The 26,519-nt window shown below is 43.8% G+C and overlaps 2 protein-coding genes across 13 annotated transcripts in view; one reads left to right on the forward strand and one right to left on the reverse strand.

The window, feature by feature from the left end:
* The window catches only part of BCL2L11 (BCL2 like 11), a 93,679-nt gene extending 81,763 nt beyond the window's left edge, over positions 1-11,916 (forward strand). For all 9 annotated transcript variants that reach the window (XM_083433189.1, XM_083433187.1, XM_083433188.1 and 6 more), the window contains one exon: positions 5,979-11,916. In XM_083433189.1, coding sequence (XP_083289315.1) covers positions 5,979-6,127 — 149 coding nt within the window. In that variant the 3' untranslated portion in view covers positions 6,128-11,916. The remainder of the gene's footprint in view (positions 1-5,978) is intronic.
* LOC310674182 (uncharacterized protein) overlaps positions 1-26,519 on the reverse strand; it is a 276,582-nt gene that overhangs the window by 73,203 nt on the left and 176,860 nt on the right. Inside the window, exon 4 of one of the 4 annotated variants that reach the window (XM_083433185.1) lies at positions 13,289-13,399. The exons of the other annotated variants lie outside the window; for them this stretch is intronic. Coding sequence (XP_083289311.1) covers positions 13,289-13,399 — 111 coding nt within the window. The remainder of the gene's footprint in view (positions 1-13,288; positions 13,400-26,519) is intronic. 4 annotated transcript variants of the gene reach the window in all.

Consider the following 26,519-nt stretch of genomic DNA (forward strand, 5'->3'; position numbering starts at 1 on the left):
AACTCACAGGAGACTTCAGAAAGAACGAGTGGCTGTCAAGGTCTGTTTTTGTTTCCTATGCACCTGCTTCCCTGGATTGAACTTGCAGATTGTTTTGATTTGGGTATTTCTTCATTCCACTGTTGTGCCAGTCCAGACACTTGTATGCAGAGGTGATTAAGGCCCAGAAGTTAACTCATGGGAGGCTGCTTACTTGAGAGAATTGCAGCTAATCCGGTAGGGTTCTAAGTGCATGCTTCGGCTCTCTGAGAACATCTTTAAAGTTCCTCAGTGACCATGGCAAATTCAGCATAGTCTGTAGGAGCTGAGACTTTCCCCAGCACATGGGGAAATGGCAGGAGTTAACCTAATTTTTAAGTCTGAAAACATATAGTCTTGCAGTTAACCTTGCACCAGCGTTTTGGAAAAGTTTGGGGTTTATTGGAGACTACTTTGTTGCTTAGCAGTTCTTTTGATTTTTGATTTTTTTTTTGTAGTAGCCATCTTACTCGACTCTCTTATTCCTTTCCTTGCTGCCTATGTATGCTCATTGCTACTTGTTGGCTCTTCTTTCTTGACACTTGCTGCTATTTCAGTCTATTGCACTATTAATTTAAAGCAAATTAAATATATTGAAAGACTGAAGTCTTCCTTGAATCTGGACCCAGGACTTGGGACACGCCTTGACCTGTATTTTCTTAGGCAGGTAAGACTTGAAGGGAGTAAAATTCTGCTCCCAGGCCATGATTTGTTTGACCGAGGTCATCTGTAGGCCTAAAATTGCACGTGCTTTCGCCTCTACCTCACAGGTATAGAGGGCCTCTGATCAGCCACCTCCTGGGTCACACAAGCATGCCCATGTACAGGGAAGATCTGAGGTTAGATTTTATTGATGCAGTTTCTCTTCTGATTTGATCTGCCTGCATGGCTACAGACTTCTTGCTTGAGCAAGGCAAATTAAGTGTTCCTCTTTTCTGTGGGGGCCATCACAGGGCCTGAGGGATCCATTCTAAGAGAGAAAGTAACTCCGTGGCCTTATTTTCGGAACTGCTTTCTTACCCATCAGCGACCATTTTTGTTTTATTTTACTTTTGTATACAACTGTGTGGAACCTCTTCCTAATACTGAGCTAGAATTGGATCAGCAAAAACCATCTCGGGATGGTTAAGCAACTTCCAAGGTTTCCTTAAGTTCAGGTTTGTGACGGTTTCCCCTCCCTCCCTCTTTTACCTGCCTGGAACCTGAAGGATAGTTTCACTCTTCTCTCCCTCCCAGAGCCCCAGCTTTTCTGCTTAGTTCACTTCATTAATAATACTATTCTCAGTTTGTACCAAATTTAAATGGCGGCCTCATTTTCTACTGCCAATGTGAAGCTCAATTTTCTAGCATTCTCTATAGCAGAATGTATAACTGCTGCTGGCCCTGCAGTTGTAAGCATTTTTACTTGGAAATAAAGTGCACTATCTTCAATGGGACTTATTCCATCAGCCAGAATTGCAAACATCCACTGATTCTGACTTTACACAGATGTGGTGTTGTTGTTTTGTTGGTTTTTTGCACTTGAGTGGCTGTATTTCTGCTGTCAAGCACAAGACAGACTGGAAATATGGTCCATCTGTGTCCTTCTGCCTGCTTCCCCTTAGACTTCTGGCTTCTAGGGTTGGTCTCTGAGATAGTGTTGGAATCATTGGGGCTGGCTTCTCGGTTCTTTCAGGAAGCTATGGGTCTTTTATTTATGCCATTTCTATCCCTCCTGTGTTCTATGGAATTCAAGAAGACACACTTGGAGTTCTCAGGCAGGATTTGACCAGTTCTAGCCAGTCCTGCTGAGCTTTTTCAGGGTTGCTGAATTACATGCTTCAACCCATTCAAAATCTCTTGTGAGCTGAAGGAAAGAAGACTAAAGGAGTGCAGAAAATGTATTAATCCAAAATAATTCAGGATCTCTTGTGCCAGTCTTCTGAATCTTTGACCTTTGTGAATCTATTAGTTATCTGTCTTCCCAGCCATTCCCCTAAAGAAGCAGCGAGTTGGGATTTTGATCTGGTTCTGACGTTTATACAGGTGGTGACAGTATTCACATGGTGGAGAAGCTAGAATGTCCTCCATTCTTTGCCATGCATATACAGTAAACGTATGCCATAGGCACTCCATATGAATGTCATGAATGTCTGATTTGCATGAATCTTGCCTGTTGTTTTTGGGAGGGGGCAGAGATCTCATGTATTAGATGTCTCTGCAGAGCATTATGTCATGATATATGCCATCAGGCACAGGAGGGCATACTCACTCTTGCATCTTGTAGGGACTTTTGGCACCCCTGTATCAGAAAAGATGTTGGGATATTATTTTGCTTTTTTATTAACAGGTTTTCTGTGTACCTTTTAAAATAGTATTTGTATCAGCTTTTGGTGGCATCACTGTCTTGTGGCTTCCCACATGCTGAACGGGTAATCATATCCTTTTCAATCTTTCTGCTGCCTTGGATTACTCCACTTAGGGTTGCCTGGAAAGGGTTGCCATGTCCGTCCCACAAGCACACACACAGAAACTTAAAATAATGCCTTTATGGTTTTGAAAATAAACTTATGAAAGGCTAATTATGGAACAATCCCATACATTTGAGATAAAAATCACAGGCTGTTGTTAGAGTGCCTCTACAGGAATTGCAGACACGAAACTGATTTCCTCCCATCTTGTTATGCAGAAGTGGAGGGGAAGTGCCTTGGTCTTATCGCAGTCCCATTATGTCAGGTGAATCGGGGCAAGGGCTTGGTCAGGCAAACTCGGCAGCAGCTGCCGCTGTCTTGTTCAGCCTTTGGAAATGTTAGCAGCATTCTTTATGCAGCTAAAATTTTGCCTAGCTTGAAAACCCAAAGAAGTGTCTTGTGGCATAACAGTTGGCCTTAGGTGAGTCGTAGCTCCTTCTGGCTTTTCCCAAGTGCTCTTCTTTCATGCTTTTTCCCAGCTGAAACATGGTGCTAGCCTCTGGATTTAACATATACAGAGTGGGTCTTACGGCACTTTAAAGTTTTAACAGTGGTGTCTAATGAAGTGGGTTCTAGCCTACAAAAACTTAAGCCACAACAAATCTGCTAATCTTATAAGGCACTGCAAGATTCTTGTGTGCATATGTCAGTGTAGCTAACCCTCTGAACTGGTCTTCTAAGGCTCCCTTCTACACATGTCTGTATGGTTTCAACCATGTGCACCATACATTTGCCACATGTGCCTATGACATTATTTTATTGTATATGTAAAACTTTGGGCCACCTTGCACATTACACTTCTATTTTGAAACAATGTTTTTTTAAAAAGGAATAGAAAGTAAAATTACTAGCATGATACACCATCTGGTTAGCTTCCTGGTTTCCTGCAGGCTGTGGCGCTTACCTAAAGTTGAGTGCAGTCAACATGTTAATATGTGACCCGCCATACTTTGCATTACGTGGCTGCATCTTTTCTAATATATCTGCTTGCATATTTTTATACCCCAAACTGAACCAACCAGTGTTTACACAGGTGGAGTCACTTGAGAATAATTTAGAGGTTCACTAGTTCATTAGCTCTGGCACATATTGCCTATAGCTTTATTTAGGCTCTTGGCACAAACGACGCCAAATCACTGGTTTCTCAGATAAATTATAGCTACCAGATTTCATCCTTTGGGAATCTCTTAACATTTTCGAGAGTCAACAATTTGGACAATGACACAATTATACTCTGAGAATACCATCCTGTTTTTGGCTTCCCCTTTTCTCCTTCTGTGTGTGCTACCAGATCTCATAAATTATATACCATTTTGTTTCTTGTAACAAACCTCACATAAAACTTAGCGACAGTGAATTAAGCAGTGTAGAACAAGATTAAATATAGCGACAGTTGCTCAAGTCCCAGCGCTGAGGGTGCTTAAGCATTCCACAAACAGATTTCTTTACTTCTAGTTACAAGCATGTAGAAAACTGACAGCCAGGTGGGCAAGCGTGGCTAGTTGCTGGGGTGGGAGTGGGGATTTGTGTAACAGGGTAGGTGTGAGCTTCTCGTGAGTGTTCCTCTCAGCAGGGCAGGGGCTGCACTGGGACAGAGGGTGGAATGGCAAAATAGTCACGGTAAAAAGGAATAAACATGGGTCTGTACAAGTGTTTTTCTTTGCTAGGTGCTATCTCCTTGAAAGCTGGGGCCCTCCAAATGTTGAAGGGTGTTGGGAGTCCCAACAAGAACTGGAGGACCACAGGTTTCCCGTTCCTGCTTTAAGGCATATTGTGTGGCGCTGTCTTTGTAAGTGTATACTCAACTAAGGATACATGGACAGCAGCTATCAGTGGAAAATCTAAACTACAAGGACAGGAGACACCCTGCTATCTAATGATGATTTTTTTTCATGCTTTGCTGAGTGTCCCCCAAGTAGATCCATTTCTCATTAACATGATGCATTTCTCTTACACCCTACATGATTACAAAAGTCATTTGATCTCAAATGCATTTACATGGAAGGATGTTCCACTGGAATCAGTGGAATGCAAAAACCAAGCAGAGGCATATTGATGCTGTTGTTTACACTTCTATCTTTTGTTGCAGCCAGAGGTGCTACTATCAGATGTTTATAAGTGGACACAGTGTTGCTCCGTTATGTATGTGGCATAGATACTGTTTTGGTTAGAGATGGACAGCACCCTCCAATTTCTGCTTTGTAGCATGAGCAGACTTAGGGGTGTTGCCCCTAAGGCAGAGGGAGGAGAGGGAGGTACAGCCCTTCAACTTTGTTCCCTCCTTGAAGTCAGCTGCAGCTCAATGCCAATTCCTATTTAGATAATAAATTCACACTTTTTAATGTTGAAACAAGCTGTGTTTTATTATTAATACTGCTATTAGTAGCAGTATTTATAGAATACTTCCCCCCAAGTGGTTAGAACATTTTGCATACATTGTCCTGGTAATCATTTGTGACAACTCTTGTGTGAGAGGCCAGTGTAATATTGTGTGTGTGTGTGTGTGTGTGTGTGTGTGTGTGTGTGACGTGGGTCATCTGAGGCCACCTGCCTCCACTGTATTCATGGCTGGGCTGAAATGTGATCTTGGGGTTTATAGCTCAGGCTGTTCAAGAGCTTACATACTGTAGTGACTAGTTCACACAATGTGTGTATGTTGAACTAGGTGCTAACACAGGGTGCTTAAATTTAAATGTGTAAGGACAGAACTGCTAGGGGGGAAAGGACACAGAGAAGGAGAGAGCAAGCATGTTTCCATTGCTCACAGGTGAGAAAAAGCAGTAAGTTCTGCTCATGTATTTGCATTTTCATTTAAAGAATTGCTTGTATCCTACTTCAGATAGTTTCCCAGAGCAGCAAACAGTAAAAAACCCCAGAAACCATCTCAATTAAGGCAGACTATCAGAATAAAAGTAAATACAGCAAAACACAGTGTGTGTCAAAACATAAAACAAGTAAAAGCCAAATTCATGTCAAGGCAGCATAAATCTTAATAAATCCATAGCAATTAATACAAGAACAGGATTCCTCATCTTGGACTTATTATCCCCATCTAATCAGCAGAGGCTAATTTTCACATAAATAACATTGTGAGGTCAATAAATATTAAACTTTTATGTCATGTAGGCTACTTGTGATCACATGTACATATGCTCTTATCTCCCTTTCAAACAACATGATAGTTCTTTTGATTACAATGCGCAAGTTGAAGTGTGGCCAAGTAGGTGATGCTAAACACCCAAAACTCAAATAAAAGCTAACTGGTTGTTTTATTATCTCACTGTGTACAGAACATCAATCTTAGCCACTTGAGCACCTGTCAGAACGACTTGCAGTGCCAACATATAACAGTGCCATCATGTCATGCTTGGCCCTGGCATAGCTTTTGCAGTTTCCTATCCGAACTGTGCTAGCATAGCAATTCCTGTGCTTGGCATATAAATTCGGTAATTATTACTGCCAGACAGGAAAGCTTCGTGAATTAAAAGAACTTCTCATTTCCTCTTGCAGGGTTTCTTGGATTACCAAGCAGTAAACCACCAGATCATAATTTTGCGCCTGTTGCATTACATCGTCCGCCTCATATGGAGAATGCAGTGACTAACGCGCCAAGAGGCAGCTTGGGATTGTTTACTCGTTTCCAGCGACAGCAACCTTGAACACAAGGTCTCTGGGTGCAGGTAACAGGCCTTTCTTGACCTCGGATACATCCAGCAAATGAAAAGGAGCAGAAGGACTCCATATCAGGCGGTTTGGACCTCTTTGTGGGTTTTTTTGAGGAAAGCAAGTTTTTTAAACGGATATTTGGAAATGGACCACCTTTTTAAGAAACAGGATTTCATCTGAAAGTAGAGCTAACTTTGTTTTGTTGAAAGTTCTTTAAAAAAGAAAGAAAAGAACCTTGCTATATTGCAGCTTTCAAGAAAATCATTGAATCCTGTTCTCATTTGGAAACTTGTGGGTTGCTATTATACCTTGCAACAGAATTGTCTGAGCCAGCTACTTTGTAAAGCTGTCTTAGTTTTTATATTACATACTTCCTGTTCAAAATCTTTCCAAGCAGTGAGAAGACAGACTGGTAATTTCTGTGCTACCTAAAATCCACCTATCCTTGTACATTATTCACAGAAGAAGTTTGGGGTGGGGGGTGGGGAGGGGAAATACACCCATCTGCTGTTTAAGCACCATTTTTAATCTTCTGTTGGGTGAAGCAGTTGCATCTTGCAGCCCAGAAGGAGAACTCTTGAATTTGCTTTGGAAGTTGAAATTAAACTGTGAAAGTTTTAATGTTCCAAATAATGTCACCAGGTTGCCTTTTACAATTTTCTTCCTTTATAATTTGTATAGATAAGTGTGTATTCTATGACATATACTGAAGGTGGGGGGGGGGAGGGGGGAATGTAGCAATAAGTCATTGTACGTGGGTGAAAGCAGTTCCTATGCCTGTGCAATATTGCCCAAAGTTGCTAGCAACAGGGTCCTACTGCATAATTTCAGGCACTGTTTTGATCCTCACTTTGGTATATTTCTCTTTGTTTTTTTAAATCCAGTCTCTGCGTTTTGTTTTGTTTATTTTTTTAAGCACTCTGGATTTTGTTAATTGCTGCCTTTGTTTTTAAATAATATGAGAGATGACCGAGCAACCATAATGTGGAATGTAAAAGGACTACTGACTCGCTGCCTGGGTTTGAGGTCAACAGCAGCACAGTATTCAGAGGGTGAAAACTCCAACAAAAGAAAGAGCAGGAACAAATTTTATTCCAGAAAAAAAGACCTTTTAACAAGTGGCACCTATTCCACCTCCCTTTCCTAAGGTGCCAGTAGGTGATTGGCTGCATTTATCTAATATGAGTTAGCTACTTTGTTTTGTGATGTTCCTTAATCAGGGCTATTTGTAATGTGATAAGAAAAACGAAAAGCTGAATCAAGGGCAACCTGCTGCAAACAGCTGAATTGTGCAACATATTAAATTGTGCAGGTTGTTTCTGTAAGCCATAAAGGGGAGCGGTAAGGATTGATAATTCCCAAACTGTAGGGTGGGGCACAGTGGTATGCCATAGCAAAGGACTGAAATGCGTCCGGAAAACTTAAGTCACTATGCTGGACTGGAGACAGTCCTGTGCATCTTTAATTCCCTCCTCTGTCCCTTTTACCCAATTTATCTGTCAGTTTATGGGAAGAGGGAGTCTTCTGTGGGAAGGACTTGCTAGGTTCCTTGTCTTGGGTGCGCTGTGGGCTGCCAGGTACAGGAGAATCCCAGAAAGTATAAGAAGCTGCTTTATACCACTGAGCCATCTAGCTCAGTATTGTCATTCTGACTGATAAGTGTGTAAGGAGTATTTCTCATCCTTACCTGTAGATACGGGGGATTGAACCTGGGATCTCCTGCACACAGTCCTTCCCTACCTGACTCCTGACAGGCAGAAGAAGGGGAAATGTAGAGTGGCAGTAAGACCCTCTTAACTGCGTCATTCTGTAGTTGCCGATTATTGTGGGAGCAGACTGAGAAAACAGGTGTATGGTAAAGCCCCCAATCTTAATCCTAGAAAACACTGTGTCCCATGTAATAAAGGTTTGGGAAATGCTGAGCAGAGCCCCGAAGACTCCCCGTGGTCCCTTGCATTCAGATATTACATCAGATTTTGGAAGGAGTCTTTCAGACTTAGATTTGCAGCCGAAAAGATTAATAAATTGCTTTTAAAAAGAGCTGAAATTCTCAGGATACTGAATTCTGTACCCTATACCAAATTGGTAAAGAACCACAGTATGCACACAATCCCAAACTTAAATAAAAATGTGCCATTAAAAAAAAATCAAGTAAAATTCCACTAAACCAGATGGCAGACAGTATTGGCACAGATCCCAACTTCCTTTTTTAAAAAAAGAAACATTTTGCTTCTGTAATATCCTTCATGATGCTTCCTGATGCAATCCCTATATCTCAGAAGTAAGTTCCACGTGAGTTCAATGAGGCTTATTCCTACATGCGTAGATTAAAGGATTGCAACCTGAATTGCTTCAGTTTTGGGACATTGTTCATTTCAATTTCCTCCTATAAAATCAAAGCGGTTTAACCTGTGCTGTACCATGTTATGGTAAACTGGTTCATATGTGGATTTGGACTGCGTTTTTACTTTGCTTTGGGAGGCAACTGCAAAATGAGCTTCCTGGAACTGCATAGTTGCTTAAAGGTTCTGGTTGCAAGTGCCCCTTATTTTACATAATTTTATTTGGCCATTGATCAGTTACATAAAATGGTGCAGATACTTTGCATAATACAATGGGTCAACTGATTCCTGTTTGTAACTCGCTTCCAAATGCTACGTCGCCAATTTCTGGTTTCACCAGTGCCACTGAAAATGTTGTAACCTCTTTTTAAAAAAAATGCAGTCTTTTTTGGGCTATATCAAATCCATCCTAAGTGCTATTATGTGCTGGAGAGTTTTGTCAACTTCAGCTCGTATGCTAGTGCCTGCAGATGCATCCCCTGTCCTGAATGTTTCTGCAGTAGATTATAGGATAAATCCAGATGATCAAAATAAGCTTTGGGGTCCCAAGCTAGAGAGAGGCACAAGCAACAATAAGCTGCTCGCACACATCACCTGGTGCATGTCTGTACATAGATGGTTAGTAAGATTGATATTGACAGTGCCAAACACCTCTTTGAAAACAAGAGACGAGGAAAGGGTGTGCTAAGATTCTGTCCAAACTGACAGCCATGATTTGACTGTTGCCAGTTCACTGTTGGAAACATCCCTAAGTCTTGCATCCAGGGACAGAGTCCAAACCACTTCATCCTCTTGTGCTTTTGCTATTCCAGATCCAGCCAGGGAATCATGTGCAGAAGAAGTCTTGTCTCCTTATCTGTATAGCCCTTATTCGGTCGGGCTGTTCATTTGTAAGCTCCAACGGCGATAATGTGCTAACAAGGGCAAAAGCCATGGTAGCTTTGTAGCAGCGTTAGTTTCTTAATTTTACTAGCTTTGGTGAACAATGTTGTGGGCTTTCTCCCCAATTTGTTTAACATCAAGCAGAAATTGCAACACCACTAATAGTAATTTTGCCTGTAATTGCATGGTACCCACATAAAGCTGGTTGACTGAAAAAGGCAAAGAAGCAGGTGTTAGTCTTAGACCATTCAAACTGATACTGTGTGATAGAGATTTTTTGTGGCATCCAAAAAACCAGGGAAACTAAGGAGTTCATTTCCAGGTTTAGCAATGTTGATAACACAGCTTTTACACCGGCAGTTTGCCAGTAATCTTTCAGCATACGATGGGAAACCTGTGTTTTTCACTGGGAACAATTGGAAAGCTCTCTCTTGAGATCCAACTGACTCATATTAGTTGTCATCACTGTCCCATCGCGATTCCTTCTAAAATCGTTTCTGCCACCAGAATTAGTTCTCAAGAACTCACCAAAGTGTTTTCTGTTTAGTGCTTCTGCATTTGGAGCACTCTAGTTTTAATGCCTTTCTAACACAAAATCCTCCCTGCAGTCATGCTTTCAGTGGTTGGGATCCGGGGAGCTCCAGGCAAGCGCCTGAAGTGGGAGGATTCCCCTGTTCTTCATTGACATGGTTACAGAGAGTATTCTTTAGGAAACCGTAACAAGTGGCTTTTTTGTGGAGGGAGGGAGCTAAGGGAATAAGGAGCTGCTTTGGGAAGGGGGGGTCCTGAAAGTCGCAGTGCACTCTCTTCAGACCCCTATAACCTTCCCTCCCCCTTTTCTTATAAGGCTCGGCTGGCCCAGTGCCTTGAGATGTGTACACATTCATATGTGTTAACTGCTAGCATGGGAGTGCAATTAGCTTGCTGCCATGGCTTCAGGCAAACTTAATTGTAAGCCGAAGAAATGTGGTTTTTTTTAATAAAAAAAAATTCTGTGAATTATAACATAAATCAGTAAATGGCAAGATATTGGCACTGTGTGGCCCAAACCCAAGCTCTCTTTGTTTTTCCAAGAAATCTCTGCCGGACATTATATCTTAAAATGCTAAATCAAGCAAGGCCCGTTTTAGTTTGTCACAGTTCAGTGCAGGTTTTGTGCCTTGACATCCCCACAGTGTCCACATTAGACTTGTGGGTTTAAAAAAACTTTTTCTAGAAATCCCATTTATATATCTATAACTATATATAATCCTGCCAAAACATTTTATGAAGAATTTTCTTTGGTTGTGGAGAAACCATATTCAAATTTCTTCTTAGTGTCTCCATGCTTTCCCCCCTTTTGAATGATTGTAAATATTTGAGTATTTATTAGATTAGTGCAGTCCTCATCTGAGCCAAATGTCGCCTCTGTGCAATGTTCCCTCTCTTCTTACTATGTCATGTAAGATTTTTTTGTACAGCAGCTGAAGTAAAACGGATTGATTTCTCTAAACTTTTTTTTGTAGAATTGACTTTGTTAAATACTGTAGATTCCCCTTTTCTTTGTAATTAATGCACTCTACTGTTCCATAATGCTGTAACTTGTAGAAATGTTGTATATTTATTTTCTGCTTATTTAAGTTCTTGTAAAGTCTCCCCCCCCCCTTTGAATTGTACTTAGTGTATATGGAAATAGTGATTGATCAGTTTAGAGCACTGTCTACTAGTTTGGGATAGTTGATGCTATTTTAGATGTTGTTTAAACCCCTTAATTTTCTGTACCGTGTCTCTTGCCCATCTTCCTCTGTCTTGTTAAAATAATTGAAATATGAAGTGAAGGCAGGGATCAGTTTGATTGGGAAGGGCTTTTACATGTTCAAGGGCCACATCCAGCACTGCATTTGTGGCTTTTAAAAGGAGTTAGTTCCAAATAACTTTCTGAGGACCGAAGGCAGATTACATATTGGTTTTGATAAAGCAACATGCAGTGCTCTGAACTGGTCAGTCTTTTAAAAATGTCCAGGGAGCTTACTCGGGACACCTGCTCACAGCATCCCCTCTCAAAAGTAGATTTTTGTTGCAAATTCATTAGGTGCCAGTTCACAATCTTGGTGCTTCCTGTTTCTTCCTACAATTGTGCGTACATTTAAGGGCCGTTAAGAACTTGTCCCTTAGCCTCAGTTTACGTAGCACAGGATATGACTTGTTACCTCATAAATAAGAAGTACCTGCAGTTTATTCAAGAACTACTAAATTTTTAGTGGAAGAGAGACATTTTGCACCCTGGTTTATAGACCACTAGTTACTGTATGACAGCACCATCACATCAGGTACAAACATCAATGTAGCACTGATCTTGTACTGATTAATCACTAACATGTTTCTTAGAACCCAGCATTTTTATGTAGCATTTTTATTGCAGTTTCCCTGGCTTACTTGTGTTTTGCACTGATGAAATTTTGACAGGGTAATTGCCACTTTACTTGTGCAATACTGCTGTAAATAACCGCAGATCTTTTTTTAAGATACAATCTTTTATGTTCTTAATGAATTTTATATGAATAAAACTTTCAACTATTCATTGCGTACGTTTTTTATTTCAGTTTGCTTGTTCTTGCACAGTTATAAATGAAACAAAGGCGATGAATTGGGCTTGGACACAATATTATTTGTGTGGACTTCCCTTTCATACACTTCCCTTAATGTGCATAATCAGAAGAATCCTTGTAATGGATCAAGTAATGGAGTTGTCTAATGCAACTAGCACTTAATTACAGAAACAAGGTACAGAACTAAGCAAAAGGAAAACCATTCAAAGGGCTGCTGAGGGACTGTTGGATATGGTAAAAATGCTGATTTGTTCCCACAGGGGGGGAAGACAAGCTGACAGTGTGGTACTACTTGCTACACTTATGGGAAGCTTCAGGGGTCTAGATGTGCTAATGGTCTTCCTTCCAGTGGAGGTGGTAGTGGGTTGGAGGAGTGTCACAGGGTAGCCTTAGATCTGCAGAATTCAGTGCCCTCCATTCTGCTGCCATTCCCACAGTTCAGAGCTAAAAGGACATGAGCCCCTGGAGCTGTCATGGCTAAAAGGGGGAAAAAGTTGCCTCTCTGTGCAGCCTGCCCTGCTGCAGCAAACAAGCAGTGTTTTGGATGTTGCAGTAAAACTGCCTTGGAATATCTGCCCTGCCAATAGGATTGCTCTGTAAAATGGGATATGGTCAAGGATTTGGGTAGAGAGATTTTTCTTCCTTTTATAACATGGTAGAGAAACTGCAGCCTGTATGCCAACTAGATTCCCCAGGCCTCCCTATTTGGCCAATCCGACCACTCCCCCCCCCCCCCGAAATGCATCCACCTCCTGTCAGGTGTGGCACATGAGAGACAGCTGCAGAAAGCAGGATTCAACTCCCCATTCACAAGCTGTTCACGGACTGCACTTGGGTGCACCAGCTAGTTCTCATGCTTTGGGCAGTATCCCCCCCCCCCCAATTGATCCCTGTGGGTCAACTCAGACGAGTGAGATGACCTGCCTGTCACTCACCTGGTGGCATTATACTGTCAGCTGATTGACAGATGAGTGGTCCTGTCTACCTGTCAAAGCTGGCCGACCAAAGTGGGGGTATTAAATATCTAGCCCACCAGACCCCAAAGGTTCCCTGCCCTGTTTTATAATATGATGCTGCCTTGTTTGATTAGCAGTGGGTTCAGGACAAAATTTAAGGAAATATTATTCCATGCAGTGCTTAATTAAGAAGTAACTCGCTAACACAAGATGTGACAGTTACTAGCTTGGATGGCATTAGGAAGAAGCATTAAGACAAATTCTTGGAGGATGCCACCCTACACATGCTTCTTTGCAAGTAAGCACCAATGATTCATATTCCAAAAGTAGACTACATTGTGCTAATATACCACATTTCTATAAATGTATTAGTAGCAACTTATTACCTCCTCTGCATAAGAACCGAAGGCCTAGCGGGTGCAGAATAATCCAGCTCACTGAGTCCAAAGATGAGGAAATTAGCTGCCAGGTGCAAGTCTTTCAGAATGCTGCTGCAGCTTGTAAGAGACATGGAATAGGTTTGCTACACAATGACCACAGCCAGGTCTACTGAGTCCCAAATCCTCTCATTTTCCTCCCTGCTGTGCCTAAACTGAGCAAACTGATGGTGCTGTCAAGGCTGGGTACACAGAACTGGACTGTTGCATGTGACTTAAAATGAATGCTTCTGACTTGCATAGAAAATTAGTGATTGAGTAGAGCAGCCTCTGGATAATGAGAGGCCCTCAAGTAACATCGGTTTCAGCTGGAAATTAGTGTTGATGTAAACACAAGGCTTTCTATCGCTCTCTGTACCCAGAGGTGAGTGGAATTGTCCCTATAAGCTACATAGAGACAATCTGAAACAACGACCCAAGAGTTGTTGGCTGTGGTCACCAGCCATGACTCAACCACCTTAAAAAAGTAAAGGGACCCCTGACCATTAGGTCCAGTCGTGGCTGACTCTGGGGTTGAGGCGCTCATCTCGCTTTATTGGCCGAGGGAGCCGGCGTACAGCTTCCGGGTCATGTGGCCAGCATGACTAAGCCGCTTCTGGCGAACCAGAGCAGCGCACGGAAACGCCGTTTACCTTCCCGCCAGAGCGGTACCTGTTTACCTACTTGCACTTTGATGTGCTTTCGAACTGCTAGGTGGGCAGGAGCAGGGACGAGCAACGGGAGCTCACCCTGGCGTGGGGATTCGAACCGCCAACCTTCTGATTGGCAAAGTCCTAGGCTCTGTGGTTTAACCCACAGCGCCACCTGTGTCCAACCACCTTAGCCTCAGGTAAAAACGACTTTTCAGCTTGGGCTCAAATTTTGCTTCTGGTGGTAGCAAATACCAACCCCTGAAAGAGCTTCACTAAGTGCTTTCTTTCTGCCTTATTAATATGGCCCAGCTTGCCCTTCACCCAATGCTGGCTACACCATACAAAGCTAACACAGAGTTCTCGTCATGTGACTTGTAATGTGGTGGGATGCATATTAACTTGACCCGTCTCCTGCCTGTTGAATTTCCCCCCACAGCCTCTCCCTGCTGGCCTGTTTGCTCCTGATGTTTCTCTTGGGCAGCTCTGAGGGCTTGTCCACGCTTAACCTTTTGCTCCATGATTTCTACGCACAGGTCCACACTTTCCCAGTCCGTGTCCAACTGCATTCTTTTGCCTTACCACTTTCTCCAGGAAAATCCAAACTTCATCACTGAATCATAGCAAACCTCAATTCAGGTTGTCTGCAGCAATTCAGCAGTAAACTGGGTTTCCGCAGGAAAAGTGGAGGGGTTTATAAAACAAAAAAAAGCCCTCAGACACAGATCTGGAAAGCCCAGAACTGTACCTAGAGATATGGAGCAGAGGTGGATGAACCCTGAGTTTGGGAATAAACTGGTGGAGTGGGAGGGATTACTCTGAATGTCCTGGCTGCACTATCAGAGGTAATATGCCTCCGAATGCCAAGTGCTGGGATCTGCAAATGGAAGATTTGTTCCTGCACTTGGGTCTCATTTGTGGGCTTCCAATAGGCATCCGGCTGGCCACTGTGAGAACAGGATGTTGGACTTAGGTGGGCCTTTGGCCTGATTCAGCAGCCAGGCTGCTCCTATGTTCCTGTTATAGTGGAGAATCGGTGGGAGGTTGGACAGTTGAGCACCACTCCAGCCCTGCACAAACCTCCTCATTGCCATCCATTGTGAAGCAAGCAAAACGTAGCCCTGCTCATAAAAGTGTGAAGACATGTCCCAGCTTTCTATATCCGTGCAAGGTCCCCCAGGGTATGCTCTTACTCAAACTTAGCATAGCGAGTGAGTCGTGTGTGTGGTTTTCAGTCTAGGAAACACCATTCCATTCCTAGACAAGAGTGTGAGCCGCTTCCAGAGGACCCTGCTTAGTCACAAAGGACTCAGCGACCTGTTTGCAGTTCACATGCTCAGTCCCATCACAGCCACACCCTGTTGGGCAGACAGACTCTCTCACTCTGGATGCAAGCTCATTATTTCACAGCACTAAACACGCACATGGAGACAATCTGCATGGGGCAGCGGCAACCGCCGTATATTCCACTCTATAAGACGCACCAGACCATAAGACTGTTTTTGGAGGAGGAAAACAAGAAGCCAGAGATCCCTCTCGCTGTTCTGGCTTCTGGGATAGCTGCGCAGCCTTGCATTCACTCCATAAGACGCACACACATTTCCCCTTACTTTTTAGGAGGGAAAAAGTGCATCTTATAGAGCGAAAAATATGGTAGGTGTGGCTTCTGCTCTCTTTATTCCTGTGCTTCTGCACTGCAGTGCAGTTTTAGACTGCCTTTCCAAGAACAGATCTGAGGGCGGTTCACAAAACATAATCTGCAGCAGAAGCAGAACTCACCCAAGTGATTATGAGTGATATTCACTATTATTATTATTTTATTTTTATATATATATCTGTAAATGTTATGCAAATAGTTACATTATTTACCACTTTGTTTTTGTCACTTCCCTTCCATTTAAATGCACTGAAAATAATTAACCCAAATTAATTACATAATCCATTATGTAGGCTTTGGTTGTGGTAGATAACAAGTTGAATAACGTGGGCTTTAGCAGGAGCCAAACTGTAGCAGAACAGAAACAACACTGATTGAAACAAACCCAGTAGCGGAATAGAAACGACAACGAAACCAGGACAAGACAAAGATTGCTGCCTCCTTCCTTCTGCAGCCAGGGCTGGTGGGTACAGCGGAATTCATTCTCTCAAGTACTTGAGCCCCTGGTCCTTCAGGACTTTATTACATGGAAGTGCTTTTTTGACAGGGGCGGGGGGGGGGGGGGGGGGGGAGAGACTTAGCATGTCAAGCAGTCCTGAGCCAGATCTTTATCTTCATTTATCTACTTAATCAGGAGCAAAGCGGCTCCTTTCGCCTGCAGATAGGAAATTAAATAGGCACCGCTGCCTTGATCTGAAACTAACAGGGTGACCTCAACAGAGGCCCATCAAGCATTTTTTTTTAACAAGTTCTTTTCAGCTATTCTTAAGAAGTTTTGGTTTGTTCCTATCTAGTCCAAGGGTAATGAGAGCTAAAAAAAATAGATGAATTCTACCGCAGATCCAAGCCACCAGCCTGCAAAATACTCTCTTGCTTTTATTACGAAGCATAGCACATGTGGAATTCCAGCTTCCCATACGATGGCCAGTGATAAACATCAAAATATCAGAGCCTATGCGAGTGTGTTTTTTTAAAAATGTGACTCTTCAGTCTTTTTTCCAGTTTACAATTGCTTTTGTCCGATTCTTGAGTTTCTCGGTCTCTAAGTGACGGGTCTAAGTTAGGCATAGTCAAAAAAGTTTGTTTGGTTTTTGGGGGGCGGTTACACTGAATTTGTACCCCCAAAAGCGCTCCCCAATCCACAAGCCAGAGGGAAACCCACCTCATTGTCACACTGCTCATCAGTTTGCGAAAGGAGAATTCTTGCCTGCAGACAGGCAGGGGGAAAAAAGGCTCGCCCTTCCAAGCAGCTGCATTTTGGTGGGGAAAACAGAGGGAGATAGGGTTTCAGTCGGCCTGCCTGCACTTTGCTGAATCAGCAGGCTGTCTGGGCTCTGGCAGGGTTCCCTCATCAAGGAGCCTGCAGCAGCCTCCCTTGCTCCATTATCACCAGCCAGGCAGCCACGATTCCTGGACCTTGTGTGAAAGGAAGCATGGCCTTGGGAGAGGGAGGGAGGCAGAGGAGGACCCACTGGTTTGTTTACTAGCAGAGGGGCTCTGTGAGGCATGGATGCCCCTTGACCTGCGACAGAGCAGGGGGGGAAAGACATCACATTATAGGTGTTTTAAGTGCAAAAGAGCTGTGTGGTTTTTTTAAAAGCAAAAGCATTTGCCCTGATTTGCTTTGCACAAAGCTTAAATAGAGGTTAGATTATAGCCGGTCTCTATTGATCATTTATTCTGATATGTTTCTGAAGACTGTATATTATCAAGCATTCATCCCGATTTGTTTCTGGGGTGTTTCCAGGTCTTCCCCCTTAATCAATTGTTCATTCCACACTTTTCAACGCGGTTTTCCTGTCACTTTCCAAATTGCAGAGTTCCTTTTTCAAAGTCGATTAGTCGCGCTAGGGCAACAGACACAGCACTTTAATGGCACAAGCCAAACATTTCCTAGGATGTTCTTGAATGCCTCCTGCAAAAAAATTGATGGTCTGGAGGCACCTCGTGGCAATTTCTTGACAGGACCAAAATTTATGTCTAACCACAGGGTGGGGTGATTTTCCTGGCTCCCATTTCATTCTCCAGAATGGGGCCAAAACCTGCTTTCAGATTTTGTTTGTTTGTCTGTTTTAAAAAATTAAACATCAAATCTAAATCAACAAGGCATATTGGCCTCAGCAGACTGCTACTCATAACATCACAAGTGGACAATAGTTTGGGTCTTGCAAACTGTTTCCATCCCAAAGTGACTTTGTGAGAGAAGCAAGGTTAGTCCCTATCTGCTCCGGGAGAGGTTCAGAAAACTCAGAGGCCGTTAAAACTCTCTGTGGTGCACAGATGCTGCCATAACCAGGAACACACCTCTCAGACTAGATGAGATCATCTTCCTATTACCACTGTTATTTTTGAACTATTTATTGGAAGTGAATGAGGTACAGGCTGTAGAGAGGTCTCTAGACCCCAATCTCCTGATGAGGAGCAGGCTTCGGCCTTTTAGGCCTTGCTAATCCACTGCACCCACAACCCCTCAATCAGTTTTTGGACACTGCCTATATTGATGTATTTAGTGGGACGTGGGTGGCGCTGTGGGTTAAACCACAAAGCCTAGGACTTGCTGATCAGAAGATTGGGGGTTCAAATCCCCGCGCCGGGGTGAGCTCCCATTGCTCGTCCCTGCTCCTGCCAACCTAGCAGTTCGAAAGCACATCAAAGTGCAAGCAGATAAATAGGTACCGCACCGGCGGGAAGGTACACGGCGTGTGCTCTGGCACTTGCCAGAAGCGGTTTAGTCCTGCTGGCCACATGACCCGGAAGCTGTACGCCGGCTCCCTCGGCCAATAAAGCGAGATGAGCGCCGTAACCCCAGAGACGGTCACAACTGGACCTATGGTCAGGGGTCCTTTACCTTTATATTAATGTATTTACCTCTGATTAACTGTGAGTTGGATGCACAAAGGAAGAGGTCTACACCTTGCTCCTCTAAGGATACATTGGGATGTGAGGATTATTGTGTTAGTTCTCCTGATTATAATGCTAGAGCTTCCCCTCTGGTTTCTAATGTTTCTTATGCACTGCATGACCTGCTGGATTATGGAATGGTGGCTTTTTGGTCGATATATGACTGTTCCCCTGTGATTCACCCATTAAAATGGCAGGAAAGACCCAAATTGTGTCACAAAATGGAATAAAATAGCAGAAAAGTTACAGCGCAAAATGCCCACGATTTTCCAAGTTAATGAAATTGTAGGCAGATATTTCCTTCCTGGAAGCAATTAACACAGAAATGAGCGCTAAATTTCTGCTACAGTCCCTTAGATTTCCAGAAGTTTAGGCTGTGCGAAGAATCACAGAAAATGTGGGAATTATCAGGTAATGAGACATCAGGAGGATGGAGTAAAGAGCTGTCTGAATTCAAGCTGGGTAGCAAATGACTACACCCCGATTGAATACTTTTCTCTTTCTCTCTCTCTCTCTCTCTCTCTCTCTCTCTTTCTTTCTTTCTTTCTTTCTTTTTTTCTTTCTTTCTTGCTTTCTTTCAATTTTCATGGAGCAGACAACAGGAATCGTACCAAGGGTGAGTTAGCTTGCCGTCGCCCCATGCTTGAGTTATGGAGGAAGGCTCTGCCTCATAAAGTGCCATGGTTTCTTACAGAGTATCGTGTACCTAATCATAAAACACTTCAGCAGAGGTGCAGTGTAATATGCGACCTGCTCCTCACTTAGGCCCAACTTTTTAAAAAAGCTTTTGACAGTTGTTATAACAGCATTTGTATTCCATTAAGCCCTGTCAAGAGCGATTTCATGACCCAGCACTGCAGCAGGTAGTGGCAACAGCTGTGGAGCAGGGCGAAGAAGCCGCTCTGTGACCAGAGCCCTCACAGGTGCTCAGGAAATGGCAGCAGCGACTCATGTTTACACAGGCAAGAAATCCTCCTTGCTCCAGATGCAACGGCACAGATAAGGGTGTCCTCTCTGAAACCCCAGTTTACCATTGTGACCTATGGAAGTGGAGAACAAATCGGGTGATAAGCTGAAGTGGGGCTGAAGGGATTCTTCATACACTAGGATTTTGGGGGGCTGAAGGGCGGGTTAGGTGTACACATAACACTTCTTAAATTGACATTGCTGAAAATAAGAGTTGCATTTTTAAAAAAAAAACCAGTAAAATTTCACTTTCAAGAGTACACCTAAAAGTATAATGCATTACAGTGGTGCCTCGCAAGACGAAAAGAATCCGTTCCGCCAGTCTCTTCGTCTTGCGGTTTTTTTCGTCTTGCGAAGCAAGCCCATTAGCGGATTAGCGCTATTAGCGGTTTAGCGGCTATTAGCGGCTATTAAAGGCTTAAGGGATTAGCGGACTAGCTGCTAAAAGGCTATTAGCGGCTATTAAAGGCTTAAGGGATTAGCGGATTAGCTGCTAAAAGGCTATTAGCGGCTTAGATCAGCTGATAAGCGGCTTAGATTAGCTGTTAGGCGGCTTAGCCATCAGCTGTCAAGCGGCTTAGCTAACAGCTGTTAAGCGGCTTAGGGGCTTGGGAAAAAGGGGGGGAGGGGAAAAAAAACCCCAGGAATTGCAAGACATTTTCGTCTTGCGAAGCAAGCCCATAGCAAATTCGTTTTGCGAAGCACCTCCAAAACGGAAAACCCTTTCGTCTAGCGGGTTTTCCGTCTTGCGAGGCATTCGTCTTGCGGGGCACCACTGTACTTAAGGGGGGTAAAATTCACTTGGAAACATGAATCGTACAGACATACTCAAAGCACTAGGTGACGGTGACTCACGTGACACTTAACCCAGGCAAAAATGGAGCTGGGCTGGTTAGCAGTCATGAGACTGTGGAAGCCATGGAATTGCCTGATTTGAACGTCTCCCCCTCATGCTTTGCAGCTCGGGAGTGTTCCTGGATCTGGGCCTCTTTCTGGATTATCAGAGGGAGGCATGTGTCCTGGTATCTCTTCCTGAAAATAAAGGCTCTTTTCATAGCTGTGCATGCCCCCTTGGCTGATGCCCTCATGATTAATAAAATATGTGTAGCTGCCCTTCTGGGTGACTTGGCCTTTACAGAGCACTGTCCTCAGTTTGAAGGAATCATCTATTTGAGGACTGTCCGGTTCAAGTCCAGTTTAAGGATAAAGAGCCATGAAGATCAAGAACCATAAGAAGGGGGAACAAGAGACTTGAAGCTGCCCATCAAGTGAGCCGTTCGGTACACAGGTCACCCGGTTATGATATTCCACACACAACACTGAAATGCATTGCATCCCTATTTAAATTGCAGAAATTGTTTGTTTAAATTTGCAACTATACCAATGAAACATCAAATGCAAAATGCCTGCACATCTATGTCCTCTTTTTCGCTGATGCATAAGCAACCACCTTAATGAAAGTTCAGTTTGTCTTGCATGCAGAAGGTCCCAGGCTTGGTCCGAGACATCTTCCTGCCTGAAACCTTGGAGAGCTGCTGCCATTCAGTGTCAGCAATACTGAGTTTGATGAACTGAGGGTCTGACTTGGTTTAAGGCAGCTTCCTATGTTCCTAGCAAGCGTTAGCTGCCGAGTGCACATGCCTCTACTGTTACAAGACCTCCACCAGTTACTAATTTGTTTCTGGGCGAAATTCAAGGCATATGTCATTTTCTTCAAAGCCCTTTATAGACTTGGTCTGAGGAGGTACCCAAGGGAGCGCTTGCTCACATACGAACCTCTCTCCAAGTATTTGAGGTCCAGTTTGTTGCAGACGCCAACTCCATCAGAAATCTGGCAGTTTGTAATGACTAATGGTGCATTTTCCATTGTGGTCCTGAGTCTATGGAACCTGCCGCTATCAGAGAGTCACCGAATTCTAGAGCACGGGCCCTACAGATGTATTGCTTTTATTTAGGCAAGCGTTGGATCTTGAACTTTATGGGACTTTACTTGTGATTTATTTTTTTCCCTAACGGTAGAGAAAAACTGCTGACTCAGTTGTATGATTTTACAGTCGTACCTTGGGTTACATACGCTTCAGCTTACATATGCTTCAGGTTACAGACTCCGCTAACCCAGAAATAGTGCTTCAGGTTAAGAACTTTGCTTCAGGATGAGAACAGAAATCGTGGTCCGGCAGCACAGCGGCAGCAGGAGGCCCCATTAGCTAAAGTGGTGCTTCAGGTTAAGAACAGTTTCAGGTTAAGAACGGACCTCTGGAACGAATGAAGTTCTTAACCCGAGGTACCACTGTATTAGTCTTTTTTTTTTTTAAGTTCTCCACATTAAAACTCTTCTGAACTGAAAAGCAGGTAATTGTTTTTCAGATAAATACAAGCGAGTGGATAGAAATGGGACTGTGGCAACGGAACTGATTTCACATCCACCCCCAACCTCATAAGATCCTGAGCAGAGAGAGCATATGGAATAACTGTTGTCAACTACTGCAAGCCACCACAATGTTAAGTCTCCTCTCCCGCACAGGATCAAGGAAGGAGTCAAGTGAAGCTGTTTGATTTCCAGGACTGCGTGAATTACAGAAGCTCCTGCAATGCTCCTGGGGCGAGGCCCCTGACTCAGCCTTTCCTGCTCAGCTCAGGGATCAAGTCAAAGCATAGCCCAGGGGCCAAGAGAACACTGGATCGTCTGTAGCTCTGTGGTGGCTGACAGGAGCAACATGAAAAGGACACACAGTCTCCAACAGCTGTCAAAGGGAAATACTCTTGTTTTACAGAGAGCTCTCCACTCCACAGCTTGTGAAGAGAACAAACAATATGTGCAAGGAGTCTGGGGACTGGCACGCTCCTCTGATGGATGCTGGAAAGTTTCGCTTCAAATATGCATTTCAAACCCCTCCTCAAAACCCACCTTTTCCAAGTAGCCTTTGGCTCATCTCTTTAATTCTCATTCCCAACTGTAAGCAAGCTTTTAAGGACGTGAAACAAAATGTGTTCACGTTCTTAGGAACATAGGAAGCTGCCATGTTCCGAGTTGGACTACTGGTCAAACTATCAGTGTTTCTCAAACTTGGGTCCCCAAGTGCTGTTGGACTACAACTCCCATCATCCCTAGCTAGGAGGACGAATGGTCATGGATGACGGGAGTTGTAGTCCAACAGCATTGGGGGACCCAAGTTTGAGAAACACTGATAGCTCTACTACACTGACAGTGAGAAGCTCTTCAGGGTTTCTGGCAGGGAAGATCCCAGTCCTATCTGAAGATGCCAGAGGTTGAACCTGCCTGCAAAATAGATGTTCCACCACTGAGATTTTTTAAATAGAAATTGCATCCACTTTTGCACATGCTCCCCTAAGAAAAGTATTTTTGTTATGCCTTTTGTATGCCTTTCTGTTCACCTGCCTATAAAATATGACCTTTTTGTATGCATTTCTCTAGCAATTTTTGAACCGAAACAGCATCGCAAAATTTGGAAAAGGGCACAATCCGATTGTTAACGGCATCCTGGTTGACACGTAGGTCCAGAGACTGCAAATTAGGCTAGTTGACTTCAAAATGCATGCTGAACAAAATTCTCTCCCATCTCAATTATTTGGGTAAGTGCTGAGCTATCTTGAGAAGATGTGCAGGAGTGGGGGGCGGGGTGTGGAGGAAACACAGTGTTTACTAGTCATTGATGTCCTGTCTAGCTCTATAATGTGCACAATGTGGGGGAGGCCTCCCCTGAGAGTTGTGGGCAGTTGCTGCGAGCAGCTGGATGGAGGCGCCAGGTTCCATCTCCAAGCTGGCTGAAAAGAGCTACGTAAAAAGAAAAACAAACCTGCCTTTAAGAGTCCACAGAAAACCTTCCCCCTCCCCCTTCAAGTTATTAAAGGTATTTACCAGCAATTAAGAAGCCAGAGTTGTCGCTGTTATCCTTATCATTATTAGCCTTTCTCTGTCACCTCATAACACACGTTCTCAAGGCAGCATACAACCTGAGCGTTGAGGAGACAAGCTGCAATTTCACGCATGGTTTTTGGTGAGTGAGCCCCATTTAACTCAGTGGGAATGAACATGCATGGTACCATGCTAAATCTTTTCTTTTTCCACTGCTCTTTAATTTCCAATGGTGCACTTTAATGCAAAATGTGTCAGGATGGATCCGATATTTTCTGTTTGGCTGGAATGGTAGACTCCAAGGCTATATAAGTTAACACCTATGTTAAATTACAGCGGTGAATCTGTAACTTTTAAAATGGGCCAGTTTGCTGTTTTGTGGGCAGAAATGAAGCCCTGCCCTGCTCTTTTTTTTATCACCCCCCCCTTTCTCCCCCTCCCACTTTCTTTTCATGCTTATCAATCATTACTGAATGTAAAGTGTAATTTAATATGTTTTATTTTCTGTTCTGAAGGCTCACTGCTTTATAGTAAATAAACCACTAGCAGTTCTGGTTTATGTGCAGCTGGAGCAGAGGGAGCGAATAGCAGAAGCGGGAAGGAAAAACCCTGAAGCAGATAGTAGAGGAGAGAGAGAGAGAGAGAGAGAGAGAGAGAGAGAGAGAAACCTGTTTTAGAAGTCTGCACCCCCTCCACGGACATAGGCCCCTGCGATGACTCACTCCCTCATGTCTAAATGAGTCTTGCTGCAGGCAATCTCTGACACTTCATCAAGGAAGGTCATTAAGGGGAGAGGTAGCCTTAACTTAAGTTGCACTTGTTTTTCTTCTTATGAAAGGGCTGAACAAAGAGAATTAGCATTTATTCTGTGTTTGTTAACAGCGGGAGCAACTGAGATCCACATTCAAAACCACCAAATTAATAAACCCCGCATTCAAGAGCTGTGGCAAATCTAAAGCACACTAGACTGGGTACCATATGATGATTGTGGTCTCCATGTAGCTTCTCCGTGCTGGACCAGAGACATGCATATGGCACAGAAGAGATGCCCAAGGTGCTTATTTTTCTGTTTAGAATTTAAATTGACCCAGAGGCGGGTCTGGCACACCCACGAAACAAGGTGAGATGACTTCCTCAGGCGGCAAGGTCCACTGGGACAGCATATCTCAGTGTTGATCTTTTCCCACTGACCCTTGTTCCTGATGTAGAATCTTCCCTGGCAGGGAGGGAGGCACCATTGGGGGGGGGGGGTCTGCCTCAGGTGCCAAATGTTTTGGGCCAACCCTGCCTGGAAGACTTAACCTCACTTTCCCCTCACCCCCTATCAACACTGTGAAGCTGAGACAGTTGGGTGTCTGCAAATTATTGTGTGCAGCACTTCTGTACTTTTTTTTTGGGGGGGGGGGGTGCTTTTCCACTCTGCCAGGAAACAAAGAAACTCTTGAGTGTTCATGCACCAAGCAGGGGTCCTGGAAGATATGAATCAGGGTCTTGTGGCTAACACCCACAAGCCCCAGGCTGACATGAGAAAGTCCACCCTCTCCTGCAAGAAGAGGAAAGGCATCTCTGATAACCTGCATTTAATATAGTTCCTGGTGAGAGTTAAATTATTTTCAACTTCTCACGGTCTACTGGTTTTCTATCTGGAACCTGAATTTTGTTCTCCAGTCTTTTTACTAATGCTACTTTTGAATCTTTAGATCAAATTCCCATGAAGTCCATTCAAATTCTCTGCTTGCAGCCCTAATCTCAGCCAGGCATGTCTCGGAGCGGAATGTGCTTCCCATGTCTAAGAATCTCAGTGAGTTTCATAAGGGCAAGGTTAGACTTCATTCCCAGACTCACCATTAATCTCGAAGGTGGATCCAGTCTTTCATGGATTGCAAGAAGACTCCCCTTGTCTTCTTTTTCCCCAGAACCTAAACACCTCCAGGAACAGATCGTGTGCACATGCAAAATCACGAGGGCCCTTGAGTATGACATTCACAGTACCAATCCATTTCAGCATGTAAACTATATTTTTGTCTCCTTCTGCTAGTGTTCTCTAGAGAAGGAAGCTCCTAACTCTCAACCCTGGTGAAGTGGCTCACTGCAGCCATCACTAACATTGTGAGTTGTTGGGAGTGCCTGGGGAAAAGGCTGTGCCTCAGTGGTAGCAGAGCCCATGCTTTGAATGCAAAAAAACCCTAGGTTCAAAACTTATAGAATCATAGAATTGTAGAGGTGGAAAGGACCACAAGAAGAAGAAGAAGAGTTTGGATTTGATATCCCGCCTTTCACTCCCCTTCAGGAGTCTCAAAGTGGCTAACATTCTCCTTTCCCTTCCTCCCCCACAACAAACACTCTGTGAGGTGAGTGCGGCTGAGAGACTTCAGAGAAGTGTGACTGGCCCAAGGTCACCCAGCAGCTGCATGTGGAGGAGCGGAGACGCGAACCCGGTTCCCCAGATTACGAGACTACCGCTCTTAACCACTACACCACACTGGCTCACAAGTGTCATCTAGTCAAACACCATGCAACACATGGCTTTTCCTTGGCTTTTCCCTATAGGGCTGAGAGAGACCACTGCCTGAAACCCTGGACAGCCACTGTTAATCAACGTAGACAAGCTTGGTTGACCAATGGCCTGACTACGAGGTGGTTTCTCATATTCCTTTCTTCCCACGCTCTGTGGGGAGCCGCCAAGTATCCATACTTTCATTAGGCATTGTCAGGTGGGGTCCCAGGTGTTTTTGGATGCTGTCTTTGGCAGGAAGAAGCTGCAACCCATATAATAATCCATGATATAGTATATGTTCCTTGGGAACCTACTCGCGGACACCTGCCTCCTTTGGAATGTTCCAGTCATTTCAGGATTTCCTCCTGCTCTTGATGTTTTGTTCTTACCTGAAAGCCTCTGTTTGAGTCAGGAATGGGAGTACATCCTGACACGCCCTTCCATATTCACGGAGCTTAGATTTTCACCTCGGGGCTGGTTTTCTTTGGTGTTAGTTGAGCCTTGTAGATCCACTTTAACATAAGCTTTTCCTCCTGTTCTTCTGTTTGGCTTGGCCCACTATCGATGAATTAGTCATTTCTCCTTCTTGCTCTGCTTGTTTGTGAAATGACCTTGGGTGCCTTTGAGTTTTCTACTCAGATTCTTCTTCTTGC

The sequence above is a fragment of the Podarcis tiliguerta genome, assembly GCF_965153285.1.
Source record: "Podarcis tiliguerta genome assembly, chromosome: 3".
Classification (NCBI taxonomy): domain Eukaryota; kingdom Metazoa; phylum Chordata; class Lepidosauria; order Squamata; family Lacertidae; genus Podarcis; species Podarcis tiliguerta.